The 19,220-nt window shown below is 38.0% G+C and overlaps 1 protein-coding gene across 7 annotated transcripts in view; it reads right to left on the bottom strand.

The window, feature by feature from the left end:
• FRYL (FRY like transcription coactivator) overlaps positions 1 to 19,220 on the bottom strand; it is a 265,921-nt gene that overhangs the window by 93,999 nt on the left and 152,702 nt on the right. For 5 of the 7 annotated variants that reach the window (XM_059161860.1, XM_059161868.1, XM_059161877.1 and 2 more), the window contains 10 exons: positions 17,859 to 18,027; positions 17,478 to 17,570; positions 12,274 to 12,372; positions 11,176 to 11,277; positions 8,195 to 8,239; positions 5,144 to 5,247; positions 4,630 to 4,738; positions 3,033 to 3,119; positions 878 to 1,049; positions 287 to 419 (listed from right to left, as the gene is read on the bottom strand). In XM_059161860.1, coding sequence (XP_059017843.1) covers positions 287 to 419; positions 878 to 1,049; positions 3,033 to 3,119; positions 4,630 to 4,738; positions 5,144 to 5,247; positions 8,195 to 8,239; positions 11,176 to 11,277; positions 12,274 to 12,372; positions 17,478 to 17,570; positions 17,859 to 18,027 — 1,113 coding nt within the window. The remainder of the gene's footprint in view (positions 1 to 286; positions 420 to 877; positions 1,050 to 3,032; positions 3,120 to 4,629; positions 4,739 to 5,143; positions 5,248 to 8,194; positions 8,240 to 11,175; positions 11,278 to 12,273; positions 12,373 to 17,477; positions 17,571 to 17,858; positions 18,028 to 19,220) is intronic. The other 2 variants (XM_059161841.1, XM_059161851.1) reach the window with 1 other exon arrangement.

Raw genomic sequence — 19,220 nt, 5'->3', positions numbered from 1 at the left:
GCAGTCTTCCCGCCGAGCAGAGACCCCGACGTGTGGCTCGATCCCAGGACCCTGGGATCATGACCTGAACCGAAGGCAGATGCTTAATGACTGAGCCACCCAGGTGCCCCCTGACAGCATTTTAAAGAATAAAACTGAGCAGGTGGAAGGAATCACTTTATTAAGAAGTGCAGCAGATGGCAATATGGGGCAACTCCAGAGGAGAAAGAAAGGAAGCAAGAATGAACCATAGCTACCTTTTTAAGAAAACTGAAATAGCAATGAAGAGATATAGTGAACTACATACGTGATCATGTCTTCGGGCTCCTTATTGGACATCTGTACACTGGTCATACACATCGGTCTCCCAACTTCTTTGTCCAAATGTCTGAGAATGCTATCTAATGCTTTTCGTACTTGAGGATAGTACACTGACATTCCTAGGGAAAACAGCCTCGTGGTTATAAAATGTCAGAAATTACATAAAGAACAGCCGTAGTTACTTTCCATAAAAAAAAAAGAGCCTATCTTTCAAGGACATCAGCTATTGTTGGCACCAAGGAAGGAATGTCCATTGTGCTACACTCTTCTCCCTAATGATCAGCTTCAGTATATTGAAGAAAATGTGTACAACTCATGCACAGAACTAAAATTACTTGGAAAGAAGTACAAAATGCAGTGGATAGTACCATGTAAGAAAATAATGACTGAATTGGAAGACTCTTAATACAAAACCTTGGAGGTATTATCAAAATTGTATTCACTTTCTGTATCACTCTATACTGGAATAACCACATTAGACCAATATATTAATTTTAGATTTAGTTGTTCATAAACTTTTTAAAAAGAAAATTAAACTCTATCACAAAGCAGTTTATTTGGCCCAGTTAACACTAACCTATGACTTTTGCTTCTTCATCTGTCAAGGTTTTGTTGAGGAAAATTTTCTTGACACGAAGAGTGTTTCCTGAGGGAAGAATAACCCCCGTGGTGGGCATCGGTGGCTCCCCATCCTTCTGCTGCAAGCTGTCTGCTATTACAAGGAAGACTCTGAGGCCTATGTTCATTCTCTTCAGGAAAAAAAAAAAGTTTCAGAATGAGATCAGAGCATCAGAAGATACCCTTTTTTCACATTGAAAATATCTTGTCTGTTAACGCTGGGGAGGATGGGGGGCACAAGGACACGAGGAAAACTAACTTTTCTGTCTAGTGTTTTTTACGTAGTTTGGGCATTACGGTTTAATACCAAATTCCAGAATGCTACCCCCTCACTTCCGAGGCCAGCTGGCTCTCCTGTTCTCTAGAAACTTTATTTCCATCCTCTTTGCTCCTTCCTCAGCAATCCTACCCTTCCACCATCCCCTCCTTTAAGGAATGATGTGTCTCCTACTTCACAACAGAAAAAACCATCAACTATCCTCAGTCTCTTATGAGGTAAGAGACTCTCTTCTCCCTCTCCTTTGCTCTGCTGACGTCAAGGGGGCGCTGGGCTTCCCTGGTGTTGGGATCCCATCTGTTCTTGCTTTCCCGGCAATGGCACACCACCCATTACCCTTTCTCGTGCTTGCATCTCCAGCGTTTCCCTTTCAACTGGATATATTCTGTTAACTTTCATTAACTACGTTCAATTATCTTAATGGAGTAAGTCCTCTCTGTAATACTTCCTTGAAGCAACTGCTTCAGCAGTGACTTTTCAAGCACCACAGGACTCTGTCAACTCGTCTTATTTTCTGCAACACTCCCTTCCTCTGACTCATCTGTGCCATGGCTGGCTGAGTCATTTCTGTCAGCCTTGTAGCTCTGGCCTCCTTTCGCCACAGAGTCAATGCGAGACTGCTTCAGGATGAGGTCCAAGACAGCATTCTCCTCTATCACTAGGTTTTCTCTCCCAGGGCAACTTCAGTCTACATGGCTTCCATTATTACCCATACCACAATGCCCTCCAATTTGAAGCTTCACTTCTCTGAACTCAGACCCTCAGACCCACATGACAGCTCTACTTGGATGTCAAAATGCCTCATGTTCGACTCATTCAAGCCAAATGCACTTTCCCCTCAACCTCGATCCCTTCTCGAGGTTTCCTTCCATGGTCAACCACCTTCTCTCCGTCTGTACCACCACTGTTCTCCACCCACGCCGCCATTGTCTCTGCCCTATGCCAGTGGTCTCTAAAGTGGCCATGTGCATCCTGATGGGTGTGCAAGACCCAAGCTCACTGGAATACTAGAAGAAAATAAAAACTTGTATTTATACGTATTTTTGAATTTAAATAAGATTAAAGTTTTAAGCTTTATTCATCTTTATATACGACATAGCATGGGTGTTCTCCCTTAGTCTAAATATCACATGGTCATGTCACACAGTCATAGAAAACATCATGAAGGAAGTGGGAAAGGTCCATAATATACTGGGGTTCACAGAAGGACCCCCACTTATTCATTCTTCCCATGTATTGCAATTTGCCAATATTTGATTAAGTGTGTAATTTTTTTCTGGCTTTAACTAAACTAACTTTTAAATAAATACTATTTATTTAAAAGTCGGATGCTGGGGTGCCTGGGTGGCTGAGGGGGTTAAGTCTCTGCCTTCGGCTCCAGTCATGATCTCGGGGTCCTGGAATTGAGCCCCGTGTCGGGCTTTCCACTAAGCGGGGAGCCTGCTTCCCTGCCCCCCTGCCACCTGCTGTTCTACTTACTTGTGGTCTCTCTGTCAGATAAATTAAAAAAAAAAATCTTAAAAAAGAAATAAATAAAAATCTGATACTGATATTGATAAAAGGAACCTGAGCTCATATCACAACCTGCAGAAGTCCGCTGAGCTGATTGATCTGGAAAACTTTCTCTCTTGATTATTTTTTACCATGCTATGAAACCATTGAGTTGGCCATCAGAAAGGTGAAATAACTGGTCCCAGATCACACTGGTAATTAAAAGCAAAACTTCTAACTAGTGGTTTGAGTCTAAGCATTCTGATTCCAGAAGCTGCTCTTAAAAAAAATTAAAAGATTATATAGGATAGGGTATTACCATATTATAATTTTTTTTTTTTTTTACCTCTGGATTAATGGTGAAAGTTTTAGTAGATTTTCCAACACTGAGAAGATCAAATATTATTTCTTTCATTGCAAAATCCAAACGTTCCTAGAAAAAAATATCAAGGAATCCTTATAACCTTCTACTATGTGTTGGGTATCATGTTAAGAATTAAACATATAATAGCAACAACACAGGTCTGTGCCCATAAGAACGTCATAAACCTAGCTGGACAAAAGAAAAATACCTACAAATTCAGGGGGAAAAAATGTGACTATAAATATATTACTTAATTATCAAATGATTTAGTATTCCAACAAAAAGGATAAACATTTTAAACACTCATTTACCAAAATCACACCCGAATATCTAAGTGAAGGAATTCGCAAAATGATGACAAGAGGGAGTCCCAAAGCAGCAGTCATGCAGCAGCCCCAGAGAGTGGTGAGTTCATAGTAAGACAGGCAGAATAGGTCTCCAGGGAAACCTCCAAGGACATGAAAGATTAGTAAGATTAACTGAGGTTTGAGAGCAGTCACACAGTTCTCACTGGCGTGTGGTGATTAATCCAAGGGAGTAGGTAAGATCCGAGGGGAAAGAAAAAAAAAACACAGATGTGCACCAATGGCAAAAGTTTTCTGAACACAAGGGCTAAAGCAGTTTGCTTTCATTCACCTTAAGGAAACATTTATACTCATTTAATCATCATTAGTTCTGTGCTCCAGTATACAGTAATGCATTCACTATATTTAAATATTCCTCATTTCTTCACTGTTCAAAATTATTACATTATAGATGATCTAAACTGTCGAAACTGTCATGGCTTTAGTTCAGAGAGAACACAACGAATATTCTGAAATCAAAGCATTTTCCTTAGTTGGCGAGGTAACCCTACCTATGCTTCTCCAAGGCTGATGTCCCCAAAGGGAAGGGGATTGAAACCTGGGATTTGCTCACTCAGCCTCTATCACTTTGTAATAAACCCTCCTTTACTGCAGAGACTCAGAGCTCAAATTTTATTTCCCAGGGCTCCTCACTATAGTGGGCTTCGGGATGTCATTTAGACCCTGCCAAGGGGCATATACCCATGTGAGTCCATGGGAACCGGCATACTTGAGGAAGAGGAAGAGGGGACAGAAGGAATCTTCTACTGATGGGGACCACGGCAGCAGCTACCCTGATAGCCCAATTCTGCAATTTCCTCTTAGTCATTCAGACTTGTCCTACTAGTGACTCTGTGAACCATCCAGATTGCTTCAAAGATCCTTCTGGGCTCCGCTAGCTGCAGTGGATTCTGTATTTGTCCCTAAGAAACTAGATTAATGCACAAGAGAACAATTTTCCAAAAATCTTGGGAGAGACCTCCTGGACCCTTCCTAAATTACGTGCTTCTTCTGCCTGTGGGTCTCACTGCCTTCTGCAAGGGGTGCAGATCAAGGATGTAAACTAACTTTGTCACAAAAAAATTATTAGCATACGCTCATTTTTCACTATTCACTATTAATAAGTGTTTTGTTATCATGCTTTTAGATGGGCAACAAATTTTAAAACTCCAAATTACTATAATAAATTATGTGTAAGTTGCAGGTATATGTGTATTATTGGATACAGCACTCACCTGAGCAATGAACTGAATAATCTTCACAAATATATTGAGAGGTGTATCACGAGGAACCACACTACGTGAGCCTTTTGGAAAAAGTGCTGACACTATGCTCATAAGACGACTACAGGAAAAAAAAAAAAAAAAGAGACTGAGTCATAAAGAGATAATGACACTGACAACATTCTTCCTACTCTTCGAAGATGTCAAGAGAATTCATATTCCTTCTTAAGGTCTTTGCAAGGCTCACTAAAGTCCAATCAGTGTGATGTTTTTTAACCAAGATATTTAAAAACATATACTTTTTTTTTTAAAGATTTTATTTATTTGTTTGACAGAGAGAAACAGCAAGAGAGGAACTCAAGCAGGGGGAGTGGGAGAAGGAGAAGCAGGCTCTGCCCTGAGCAGGGAGCCTGATGCAGGGCTTGATCCCAGGACCCTGGGATCACGACCTGAGCCGAAGCCAGTCTTTTTATGACTGAGCCACCCAAGCACCCCTAAATATATACTTTAATACAAAGGCACTTACCTTTGAGTTACAGTGTTGCTTTCACATTTTATTCTAATTACATAAACCCACAACAATCTATACAAAGATTCCAGTGCAACGCGAGACATTTTAGGATCTTTATTCTGTTTAAAAACAAAAGAGAAAAGAAATAAACTTATTAAAAACCACTTGTAATCATTTCCAACCTAATACAATCTATCAAGAACTAAAAGCCATTGCCCTACTTCTTTCTGTCTTTCAATCTACAGCAGGCTTAGATATGTAAATATACATCCGGCATATGGTAAGTACAGAAAATTGAAAGGTAACCATAAATAAGGAAATCCTGAGCCATTCCTTAAATGCTCAAACAAAATGGTAAAATATTAGTATTATATTAATATTACATTAACACTTGAAAGAACTTCTAAATTATACACCCATCAACTTACTTGATAATAAATGGTTCACACAGTACTGACATCATGTGGAAGGATTACTCATCTTTGGAGTAATTCACTGCAGCCCATACATAGTTAAAATTCAGAACACCAAAAGTTATTATAGATATTGCATTTATGAAAAAATGAGAACTATTATCCTTTTATTTTTTATTATAAGGTGATTATCCTTATAAGGGAAAACAGAATAGAGGGCGAAAAGCATGGACTCTGAAATCAGGAATGATACCGGCCAGAGTCCATCCTGGGGCACTATTTGATCACTTGGTGCCACAAGCGATTTTGTCATCTCTCAAATGGAGACAAAATAGTACCTACCTCAAATATTAAGGAAGTTATTATATGTGAGAAGCACTTGGAACACTGCCTGGCACATGTTAAATACTCAATACATGTTAGTTGTTGTACCTTTACATTTTGTTTAGAATGAGAAATGACTTAAGTTATCATTTAGAATGAGAAAATTATTGCATTTCAATCACAATTTGATCTGTAAACTTCTTCTTCATGCTACTTCTTCTAGAAAGTTAAGTTCTCAAATGACCAGAGTCATGTAATGAGATTTAATTGTGAATTTTCAAAATGTACCTAATTGGTCACTTTCATTAGGAGCATTCTGGGGGGAGGGTGGTGGGCAGACGTAGAGGGAGAGAGAGAATCTCTAAGCAGGCTCCATGCCTGGCGCAGAGCCGGACACCGGGCTTGATCACATGACCCCGAGATCATGACCCAAGCCAAAATCAAGAGTCGGATGCTTAACCGAATGAGCCACCCAGGTGCCCCAGAAGCATTTCTTTATGCATGTTGATTGGTTCAAGGATGCACTGATTGCTATAAATTAGCATTCATTTAGTTTGGTTTGGGAGATTTTTTTTTCTTAATTTTTATTTATTTATTTCAGAGAGAGAGAGAGAAAGCACAAGCAGGGGGAGGGGCAGAGGGAGAAGCAGGCTCCTCACTGAGCAGTGAGCCTGATGAGGGGCTCAATCCCAGGACCCTGGGATCATGACCTGAGCTGAAGGCAGAAGTTTGACTGAGTGAGCCACGTAGATACCCCAGGTTTGGGAACTTCTTATTGTTAATTATTTTATACACAGCAAGGAATAAAAGGTAGTTTTAAAATACTAAGTAACTTAGCCATTCTATTTTACATTTTCTTAATATGCAGAAAAATGGACAACTACTTATGAAAAGCAATGCAAAACAATAACAACTCAGGATTAAGAGGAAAAACAGCCACTAGAAAATATGATTTTACACATCTGTATGAAGAATTGATATAATTAAGAATGGAATACTGGGATGCTTGGGTGGCTTAGTCGGTCAAGGGACTGATTTTTTATTTCAGCTCAGGTCATGACCTTGGGGTCCTGAGATCAGGCCCCAGGTAGGGCTTCACTCTGGATGTGGAGCCTGCTAAGGATTCTCTCTCTCCCTCTGCCCCTTTCCACCGCTGAAAGGGGAAAAAAAAAAAAAAAAGAATGGAGTATTGATTATTCTGGTCAGTGTCTTAACATCAATCTCCTGCCACTGCTAAATCCATAATGAGTCCAAATTTCAAATACACTCCCTAGTAGTTACTAATTTGTTACTAATGTAACTAAAGTAACATATGAAGTATCAAGGAATATATCCATTGTTACTAGTTACAACCAAGTTTTTTGTAGTACTTTCTTATCTATCATTTAAATCTAAGATATCAAAATATAATATGTATACTCCAAGTACTATTTTTACATTATTACATTCTATTTTCAAAATGTATTAAAAATATTTAAGTCCAATTTCATTAAAAAAATGTTCTTATATGAATGGCTAATAAAATATTTGGGTTATCTCATGTTAAAAAGTTGAGGTATCCAGAATGAAACCACTTGACTTTCAAACTTTCTAAGATGGACTACTATGTTTACAAAGCAGAGTTACTCTATACTGAACAAAGCCAAAACCACATGAAAAATGATCAAGCAATGATACTTATTCAGTCACTAAAACGCTGCTCTACACGTCAGAATAATTAAAACATCCTAAATTGATCTGAGCCTTAAACAAAGATAGATGTATATATAGAATTCCCTAGTCACAATTTTTGGTATAAAATGAATAATCAGGTTGTTACGTAAATTAAAATCCAATAAAGTTCTGATATGTCCAATATGTTTGGTAGCAATCATTTTTAATGTTTCCCTTTTTTTCTACTGGGAAATAAAACCAAAATATTTTGTTTAAAACCCAAACCAATAGGATGAAAGTTTTAAAAAGTCATGCATCAAAAATCACAGTCACAATCTAAGCCACTATCATCTTAATTTCACTTAAATTCTTAAAGTTTCATTTATAACAATGTAATTAATGTTAGACAATAAATTAAACAGACTATTTTAAAATCAAGGATGTGGGTTAAGAATCCACATTCATATCCCTTCCAGCCTGTAAGCTCATCTTCTTGGGGCCACGTTAATATGAACCCTGGAGAGTGTCCCTGCTGGGAGCTAGTCTTTGACAGGAAGAGAAGCAGGTTGGAATAAATACATCAGACATGCAATGCAACAATGGGTCAAGGGGGGGAAAAAGCCACACTTAAAGGAGATAAAGCAGTAGTTTACTTTGTACCGTCAACACAACTCACCTGGAGTGTTTCTATTTGTTTTCTGATACTGTTGTTAGATGGCATCTAAATAAAGCAATGTGAGACAGCAAACGTAAACATGAGATGCGGCACATGCATGTTAGATGAAAATAAGCACAAAACAAGACAGCTCTTCACCAAGGTCTCTATTTAGAAGAAATCTGAAAGTTCCAAGACAGTGGCCAGAAACACTAAGGGGGAAAAAAAAATCCTACAATTCGGGGATCATGGGATACATCTACAGTACTCGAACTAAGAGAAAATAGTTAAATTGTTAACTTTCTTAAATGTTCCTCAGACCACTGCTTTTGAGTCTGAGCAAGGGTAAATTTTTAAAGGAAAATAAGCATGCACTGTAGAAAAAAAAAATCTTCAATTATTTCTATAGGAAATCTACTCTTATTAGTCCCTTCCCCCAATCCCTCTCAGATTATTCTTCAGAAACTTGGCCATCATTTTCCACACAGTGACCATAATGAATATAAAGATGGGGAAATAGGAAGCTACTAAATCTGTTTAGGACACAAATAACAGATTTATCATTTTCTGTGAATATCAATGGATGCTTTCTCATGGCAGTTATGGGCCAACAGGACTAACGCCCATTTTTCATGGCCGCCAACTTCAAAAACTAGTAGGGTCATTAAAAAAAAAAAGTGGACAATAGTGAAGTGTTTTGAAAATGTCTCCTATTTATTCTTATGGCTCTAGAGAATAATGCTTTTTACTATCCTAGCATTGTAGCCAAATATTTTCTGAAAATATTCAGTATAGCAAAATTCCTTAGAGACCATTAAAAGGTGGACCTCAAAAAGGCAAAATTTATGGAACTGAATGGATCTAAATGCAGATCCTATCTCTACCACTTTTTGGCATGGGTTACTTATCTTCTTATAGCCTCAGCTACAGTAAGAATTAAGAGATACTATATTTAGAGCATCTAGCATATGGTAAATATTAATAAAAACAAGCTTTAAGAAGTCATAAGTCTAATAAATTAAAAACTGCTATAGATTTTTTTTTTTTAAATCAGGAGGTTACTTGAATCTCATAACAAAATCACTGTAGGCCTTTATCTTGAACCAGTTTTTCCTATATATAGAACAAATAAATCTTATCTGCCGTACCAGTTACCTAGTGTAGGTTTTTTCCCTGCATACTCAATGTCTTACCTCAACTGCAGTGTAGCCACAGTCTCTAAAACCTAATAAACAGGAGCCGATTCAGAAAATTTCTGCTGAATAGAGCCTTAATGTAAGTTAAGGGTTAATGGCCAAGACAACTATATTCCAAATATTCATGCTAAGGTGGCTCTTATCTCCTTTAGCCTGGCGGATGGACATTGCCATTAACGAAAATGGACAATATGCCAGAAATATTTAACAGGAGGTAAGGGTTCAAAGAAAACAGCATTTTAAATGAAAGCCTTAAGACAAAAAATAAAAGTTAAGGTACTGCGAAAGAACTGCAAATATGTTAGGTGGAAACGTATATATATATAAAAAAATTCCAACAAGCAACAGAAAAGTATGAGTTGTCATGAAACAAAGCAACCTTTCAGCAAACACTTAAATGCATGTCTTACAATATTTTATTACAAGTATGGAAAAATCATACCACCCAGAAAATGATCAATTCCCTTTCAGTATCTATATCTATACGAATTTTTCAAAATGAGGACAGAAACAGTTTAATGCAATTAATTAAGTAAAACCTATTTTCTGGTTGCATGACATAAAAAGTTTAACAAGCTTGATCGGTCCTGAGAATCTTCATATAGGAAGCAAAGAGAGCTTATCAATTCTCATCCAAGTAGAGTAATACTGATGTGTAGCTAAGAGAAAAATAACCAAAACTGTTTTTCAAAGACTGATATTTTTCTGTATACCTCTTTAAGTGATCAAGGCACTTTGGAAAATGATATACAATGTCATGGAAAGTATATATAGGATAATGTGGTTCCGTGGACCATACTCAAAGTGGGAAAGAAGAGCCAGATCTATTTCTCAAATACCCCAATGACGTATAGGGTCAGAGAAAAGTCATTTCATCTATCTGTGCCTGCTTTCATTATCTTCAAAGTATAAAAGTTTTTGATGTTATCCCTAACTTAGAGAAGTAACAGGAAATGAAATGTCATGTCTATCATGTTTCTATAACTTGTAAGCAAATACTCAAACATATCTATCCATGCATCAAAAACAGTGTTCATATCAAGCATTTCCATGACATTCAGGTGAGGGACAGTGCCATGTTTTATGCAGACACAAACTGAGCTCCTATCCACAGAAGAAAGGAAAATCCCATTAGCAGAGCACCCTGCTAGCAGAGTACCCTGGGAAGATAAAGATCCTACTATCGCACAGTTTTGTTGACAACAGTGAGAGACTGGACATGGATATGCCAAATAGCGTTAGTAACAACCATTTCTTGGTTCAAGGCAGAATCATTTAAGGAGCTTTCGTACCCATGTGGATCCAATACCAGGCTTTTCGATTCCACCAGGCATACTTACATTAAATGTGCTTTTTAGTGACATTTAATATCCAGGCTTGTTTCCTTTTCAGACTGGGGACAACATTACTTAATTTTTTCAAAATGCAACACAAAATAAGTATCTGGAAGGTTCTGTAAGATTAATACTCTGCAATTCTAAAGGAATGTACTTATTAACAAATACTGCTAGATCTAAGATAATATAAACAACAGCTGTTAAAAATGTACAGTTTTGTGTAAGTCAAACTAAATTTTCAATCACAAGTTTATTCATGTCGATACATGATTCCCCACAGAAAGAATGATTATAAGAAAAGCAATATGGTAAAGTATTACTATTCAAATGTACCAGTAACAAGGAACATCTTAATACATATAGTTCTATATATATATATATATATATATATATATATATATATATACACATAAGTGAATATAGTATAGTCAAGAATATTTACAGGTCAGAAATGTGACTTACGTCTTACCTTTAAATGTGACAAACAGTTCTGTAGGAAAATATGCCAGTTATTTAAAAAAAACTGTTTCTGACTGACACATAAAAGGCAGGTAATTAGTGGATATAGAGCCTGTAGGAGACAGGGAAAGGGGGATTAACATTTTTCAGGGAAAAGCACTGGATCTGTTCATTATATTTATTCTCATACAAAGAGAAGTACATTTTTTAGGCAGGATTCCCATGTGTCATAAGAGGTACGATCTCACAGAGGAATCTAACAAAAAACATGATAAAGAGCAAATTTTCTATTAGAACAACTCCTTCACCTGCTTTTATTTTTCCACAGACCCATCGCTCCTTCAAGCAGTACAGGGGTTAGTGATCCCCTAGGATCAAGGACAAACTGGCACTAAAATTTGAGCTATCCAGGTGCGTGACTTCAGGGCAGACACATGATGTGCCCCAAGGCTCGCTTTCGGAGCTCAGAATAATAATTACGTGTCTCCTACAGTGTTGTGAGGCTTAAAGTAAAACAAAGAATGCAAGGCACTTTGTTCAATGCCTGGCACAATTACTATTTATTCATTATTAGATCTATATCGTAAGTGGTTAAGTATTTGTCTAAGTCTCCACACTTTCTCCAAGTTGCATAAAAATTTATAGAAAATCCTTTAACATTATATGAAATGGGTGGTTAAGTGGGGCGGTGGGGGGGGTGGGATAAACCTTAAATCTCTGAATAAAAATGATGTCATTAGACAGACAACGGTTCCTAAATAATCTAATACTTCTGGAGTGCAACTTATTATAATGTAAAACAAGGGAATTTATGGTTCGATAGTATAGTCAACCTTCCACATAGTATAATACATAATTTAAAGCAGCTGTCAAGACAGGCCAACACCTAGAATGAAGTCTGAATCACCTATCAAATGTAGAGCTAGTCCAATTAGGACTAGAAAATCTTAAAAAGAGCAGGAAAAATATACAAAACTTGCCCTTATGCTGTATTTTGGATATTTTATAATTTCAGCTTTTATAATTCTCTTAAATCTCTCCTGAATTCATAAATCAATTACTCTAACTCCTAATGAAATATGTAAAGGGTTGAAGTGCTTTTCAATACCAATGAATGCTTCTTTCTGGAGCTCAGTTCAAAAGTAGTCTGATAGAGCATCTCCACGAAATTTTTCAAACAGGGAACATTCACTTCATTTTTAACAGCCTAGGTCAAGAGATAATAGAAAAAGAAAGAAAATGGTTACAAACATTAAGTTAAATGATCCAAGAATTACAAGAAACTTCTGTAAGGTTCGAAATCGGTGAATAATTCACGACTATCGGGGCGCCTAGGTGGATCAGTGGGTTGGGGCCTCTGCCTTGGGCTCAGGTCATGATCTCGGGATCCTCGGGATCCTCGGGATCCTGGGATCCCATGATCTCAGGTCATGATCCTGGGATCGGGCCCCAAGTCAGGCTCCCTGCTCTGCAGGGAGCCTGCTTCCTCCTCTTTCTGCCTGCCTCTCTGCCTACTTGTGATCTGTCTGTCAAATAAATAAAGAAAATCTTAAAAAAACAAAAAGTAATTCACGACTATCTCACTGAAGTCCTGTGAACTGCCTAATGACCACTGTTCGGGAAAGAAGATAAGCCAAGTCCCTGCCCTGAGAACTGGGAAGGAGAGCAGACAAGTGCGCATTCGCTAAAGCAATCAGATGGTTGCAAGAAAGAAATCCTCGGTGCTCTGCCTCGCATAGAGGCCCCTAGAGAAAACCTCTGCAAGGAAAGAACACCTCAGCTGAATCTAGCTCCTCTTGCCTGCAAAGAGTGCAATAGTTCCCTGCCGTAACCTCTGGCCTTGTCCTCCACTACCCCGCCCTCCTGCCCTGGGATGTGGCCACATCAGCCAGCTTCTTGCTGTTCCTAGAACATACCACGCATGGTCTTGCTTCCGGGCGTGTGCACTGGTTTCTAATGCCCAAGAAGCTCTTCTAGCAGTTACCACACAATCACCTCTTTCCAGGTGGAGGTCTCACCTAATCACTTTATCTAAAATTTCAACTTCCTTACTCCTTCAGCAATTCTCACCCCCCAGCCCTATTTTACATTTCTCCATAGTACTGATCACCATCTACATACTATATGTTGTACCTACTAGATGACTATCTGTTGTCTGCACTAAAAGTAGCTAAGAGCAGGGAGTCTTTTTTCCCCTTTGCACAGAAGAGGCTCTGATCTGAAGAAAGCACTCCATACACGTAATGAATAAGTGGGGTCCAACCAGGCAAAGGAGATAGGAAAGTTATTAAAGAGGCAAGAAAGTTCCAGACAGAAGGAGCTCTATGTGCAGAGCGGGCGCTATGGATTGAATGGTCACCTCTCCCACAATCCAAATTCGGATACTGAAGTCCTAACTCTGTGGACCTCATAATGTGTGACCTTATTTGGAAATTGCAGATGTAATTAGTTAAGTTAGGATGAAGTCTTATTGGGGTTGGGGTATGATAATCCAACATGACAGCTGTCCGTAAAAAAAAAAAAAAAAAAAAAAAAGAGAATTTGGACAAAGACGAACACAGGAGAACGCCATGTAAAAATGAAGGCAGAGCACAGGTGACGGTTGTGTAAGCCAGGGAAGGTCAAAGACAACAGAAACTAGGTGAGAGGCTTGGAAGAGATTCCTTCTCAGCCGTCAGAGGGGATTAACCTGCCAACACGTTGGTCTCGGACACACGGCCACCGTAACTGTGGAGTCAATAATTGTTGTTTAAGGATCTAGTTTGGGGTATTTTGTTAGGGCTGCCTTAGCAAACAAAGCAAACATGGCAAAAAAAGAAGAATCAGGGGTGCCTGGGTGGCTCAGTGGGTTAAGCCGCTGCCTTTGGCTCAGGTCATGATCTCAGGGTCCTGGGATCGAGCCCCACATCGGGCTCCCTGCTCAGCGGGGAGCCTGCTTCCCTCTCTCTCTGCCTGCCTCTCTACCTACTTGTGCTCTCTCTCTGTCAAATAAAAAAATAAAAAATTTAAAAAAAAAAAAAAGAAAGAAGAATCAGGCAACACAATATTAATGGACCACAGTCAAGGGTCCTTCTTCCTACAACCTGCTCCTTTTAATTAGCTGGGAAAAAAAACCTAATCTCAGGTAACTGGCAAAACCAATGATAATCTGGGATTGGACAGGCAGTAATTCAAACTACTTCTAGAAAAACAAACTGAGCACATGTACTAAGGATAATAGACTAAAACTGATCGTTTTAGAAAGGATTTTATAAATTATATCATCTTGGCTAGAAATGGAAGTTAGTAACTTTCCATTTATTCAGGCTTTAGTTGAAAATTTAAGAAGTGGAGAAATTTATTTTCATCTTGAGACTCAAACTGTAGTTTAGACTTTGATTTTATAATATTGAATTAAATGGCTTGTGATCTATATATTCATATGAATTGATTTGTGGCATTCAGGTCCTGTCTAGAGCATGCTTAGAAAAGGTGGGCAGGGAATTGTATGGAAAGTGAAGAATTTCAAATATTTATGACAGTGATAGGCCTGATTTTTCATACCTTTCTTGAAATTCTTACTTACAGAAACAATTTCCTTATAATTAAATATTTGAAGATTTTTGTTAATGGGTATGAACAAAAGTCAAGAATTATTGCTTTGCAGGTAGTTTGGGTCAGATAGCCTCCCACTCCAGTTAGTCAGTTCTGTTTTTTATAAAATAAACCTATCATTTAGAGAACCATTACGGAACATGACAGACTCAGATATATAGACCCACATATATACAGCCAATTGATTTTTTGTTAAGATTTTATTTATTTGAGAGAGAGATTGAGCAGTGGGGAGAGGCAGAGGGAGAGAGAGACAAAGAAGAAGAAGACGTCCTCCCGAGGGAGCCTGAAGTGGGGCTCGATCCCAGGATCCTGAGATCACGACCTGAGCCAAAGGCAGATGCTTAGCCGACTGAGCCACCACCTAGGTGCCCCTCAGCCAACTGATTTTTTGAACAAAAAACTAAGCTACTTAGAAAGAATTGTCTTGTCAACAAAAGGTCAGATGGTGATGGAACAAATGGATAGCATACGTAAAAAAACAAAAACTTAAAACAAAACCTGGTCATACCTCAATCATACACAAAATTAACTCAAAATGAATCCTGACCTAAAATTAAGCCCTAAATCTGAAATACAGGAGAAAACCTTTGCAACCTTGGGTTAGGCAAAGACTCCCTAGCTATGATACAAAAAGCACAATTAATGAAAGAACAAAATGATAGATCAGACTTCATCAAAACTTCCCTTCCAAAGACAGTTAAGATAATGAAAAGACAAATTACGGTCTAGGAGAAAATATTCACAGAGCATATATCTGATAAAATATTTTCACCTAAAACACGTTTTAAAAATGTATTAGGATGCCTGGGTGGTACAGCTGGTTAAACCTCCAACTCTTGGGAGCACCTGGGTGGCTCAGTGGGTTAAGCCTCTGCCTTCGGCTCAGGTCATGATCTCAGGGTCCTGGGATCAAGCCCCACACTGGGCTCCCTGCTCAGCGAGGAGCCTGCTTCCCCATCTCTCTCTGCCTGCCTCTCTGCCTACTTGTGATCTCTCACTCTCTGTCAAATAAATAAATTAAAAAAAAAAAAGCCTCCAACTCTTGGTTTCAGGTCAGGTCATGATCTCGCGAGTTGTGGGATGGAGCCCTGATTTGGGCTTTCTGCTCGTGCGTCACTACAATGGCTAAAACTAAAACAACTGACTAAAACAAGGGGTGGTGAGGATGTGAAGGAACTAGAACTCTCTCACAGCTCCTTGGAATGCAAAATGTGTAACAATTTTGGAACATGGTTTGACGATTTCTTTAATAACCAAACATACACCTATCATTCGATCCACCAATTCCACTCCTAGACATTTCCCCCAAAATAAATTTTAAAAAATTTGTTTTCCTCATACACAGAGTTGTGCATAAATATTGACAGCAGCTTTATCTGTAACAGCCAAACACCGGAAACAACCCAATGTTTAAAAACAGGTGAACACATAACCTACTCAAAAAAGGAAAACCCATTGATATATTCCACAACACAGCTGGAACTCAAATTACTCAGAGTAAAAAGCTTTGTTCTGTAAAACTCCATTGATATAAAATTCTTAGAAAATCAATGTAGAGGGATAGAACATCCAAAGTTGCACTCACCAAGGTGGGGTGAGTGGGAGGGTTAATTAAAAAAAAAAAAAAAAAACGGAAACTTTTAGGGTGTGATAGATATGTACATTATCTTTGGGGGGGTATTGCAGAGGGAGAGAGAGAGTCTTAAGCAGGCTCCATACCCAGTACAGGGCCTGACATGGGGCTCGATCTCAGAATGCTGAGATCATGACCTGAGTCGAAATCAAGGGTGAGAGCCTTTACCAACTGAGCTACCGAGGAGCTCCAAATATGTACATTATCTTGATTGTGGTGATGGTTTCAGTGGTGCATCCAGATGTCAAGCCATATACTCTAAGTATGCATAGTTATTGTATATCAATTTGACCTCATGTTTAAAAATGAAATAATGACATACATGAAAAGAATATGTACACAGCATGTGCAGTATACTGAAAGTGAGTAGCATATAACATATACAGAACAACTAATTTGGGTTAGAGAAAAAAAGAAACCCATAGGAAATAAAAATCCTGGCATCTAAGTATTATAAAATCCCTTAATTCTACTTATAGCATGCTGTTACTAGTCATTGCAAAAATTATTTTCAAAAAACACACTCCTTTTACACCAAGAAAGGCTTTTATAAATCTGCTTCCTAGATGTTAATGCAATCATATTTATAATAATCCTATCTTCTAAGTAATTTAGCATATATAGTTCAACAAGTATGATGAATGTCAACAGCAACTACAGAACAGAATGTTTACAATCGAGAAAGTCCTGCAAATTCCAAGGTACACGTTACAGTACTTTGAACATGGAGTATCTTCAGAGGCTACTAAAATGGCCACCACATTTTAGAAGCAAAACCATGAGTAAATGCATTGAGCAACTTCGGGCAGCCATGACAGAGAGGCATAACCTAGAGGCTACGTTGCAGATACTCTGCCCTCCTAACAGTCTCTGAATCCTAAGGGCCTGGGCCCATTTTTTAATTAAAAGACGAATCAGTGCTCTACTGACATTTGGCAAGTAACCACTTTTCCCATATCCACATTACATTCCAAGTTTCCACTTATTAGTCTACAAAATTACCAGAAGAATATTTCATGTGGCAACTTCTTCAGTGAAAAGGTACTTTTTAACATATAATATAAAAATTAAAACATACTTACAGCAGCTACAGGGATAAGAATCTCCACAAATAAACCAGCAAGTGCATGTTTTATATCTTTATCTTTTACTTCTAAGAAATACTGAGCACATTCCTTGAGGGGAAAAGAGGTATATATTAGGTTCACAAAAGAGGAAGACTTAAGAATTTTTAGGATCATGATAATTTTCTAAGTACTGTCATTTTACCGAAAAGTTAAGGTCAAGACACGCTCAAATTAAAGAAGTTAATTCGAACTCGTGACCAGTTTAACACTTGTGGTTAGGAATTAATAGTGATGTCATTAATTTCTATACATTTTGTTTCTTTTAAAAAGTCCTAAAGAGCAAGAATAACCACTATGAGGCTAATTCTGATCCCTGCAATGGAGAAGACTTATCACCTGCATGAACTGAAAGGATGCTTCAAAATCTTCTACAGGATACATTTTTACTCGAAAAAATTTCATTCCCATTATTAAGCTGATGATGCTTTGTACCACGTGTGGACTCTGCTCCTTTTGCCGTAGCTCTTTCAACTCTGTCACAAACTTCTTCCTCACAGCCTGAAACCTGCAATATATATGAATATACAATAGGATATGAACTTAAAACACTAGAGTCCCACACGATTTTCAACATGGGAATCTAAAGATATTATACCTAGACATCATCTCTTTTCTTGGCCTTCCTCAAAATTATCAGAGAAGCATAGAGAAAAACATAGTTATTTGTCATTCCAAATCTACTGTTCATTTATTGCAAAATTAAATGTTCTGTAAGTAGATAAAATAAGATTTCGGGGCAACCGAGTGGCTCAGTGGGTTAAAGCCTCTGCCTTCGGCTCAGGTCATGATCCCAGGGTCCTGGGATGGAGCCCCGCATTGGGCTCTCTGCTCAGCAGGGAGCCTGCTTCCTCCTCCTCTCTCTCTCTCTGTGCCTGCCTCTCTGCCTACTTGTGATCTCTGCCTGTCAAATAAAAAAATAAAATCTTAAAAAAAAGTTAAGATTTTTTATTCCTATCATAGCATCCGTACAGCTCCATTACCGTTTGATAATAATCATAATAAAAACAAAATCAAATAATTCACCCATAAAACGTCCCCCTATCAATCAGACAGCATCTTTAATGTTTAAGGCTCCTTTTTATAAAGTCTGTAATTTGAGGTATATGGAGAACAGAGTAGGGACTACACAAATTTGTTCAAAGACATGAACCAAAGAATTTTAGACCACCATCACTTAAAATTAATTTCTCCTTACATTGCAGAAAAACTGAAGGAGAGGACTGGGTGGACATGGTCTCCTACAAAGTGAATAAGGGAAAGAACCGAAATGCTTTAAAATATAAGCACCATCCTGGATTCAAATGACCAAAACTATTTTCTCTGCTTACACTACAAAGAGATACCTAACAATTTAATAACCAGTAATACTTAATTTCCCCCCTCTATAGAATATGAAAGAGCTAAAGATTTTACTATTAATGTTACTTGGGGAAACCAGTTCCTGAAAGTAAAAATAACAAATGAGGCATATTTTCCAATCATCACTGACTACATAGGGGAAAAAATAGTGCATACTAATGAAATATGGATACACGATGGAAAATACAACTTATCCACCTCCATTTGAGTCTTAACAAAAAACAATATCATTTTTCATGAACGTATTCTTTTGCATCTCATAAAGAAAATATAAAATAGATAAAACCCTTCCCATTGTAATAACACTAGAATCCAAGGGTTTTTCTTTTTTATTAAATT

This window comes from Mustela lutreola, chromosome 1 (genome assembly GCF_030435805.1).
Source record: "Mustela lutreola isolate mMusLut2 chromosome 1, mMusLut2.pri, whole genome shotgun sequence".
In the NCBI taxonomy this organism is placed as follows: domain Eukaryota; kingdom Metazoa; phylum Chordata; class Mammalia; order Carnivora; family Mustelidae; genus Mustela; species Mustela lutreola.
The sequence above is the reverse complement of the archived record's forward strand: the minus strand, read 5'-3'. Positions and strand labels throughout refer to the sequence as shown.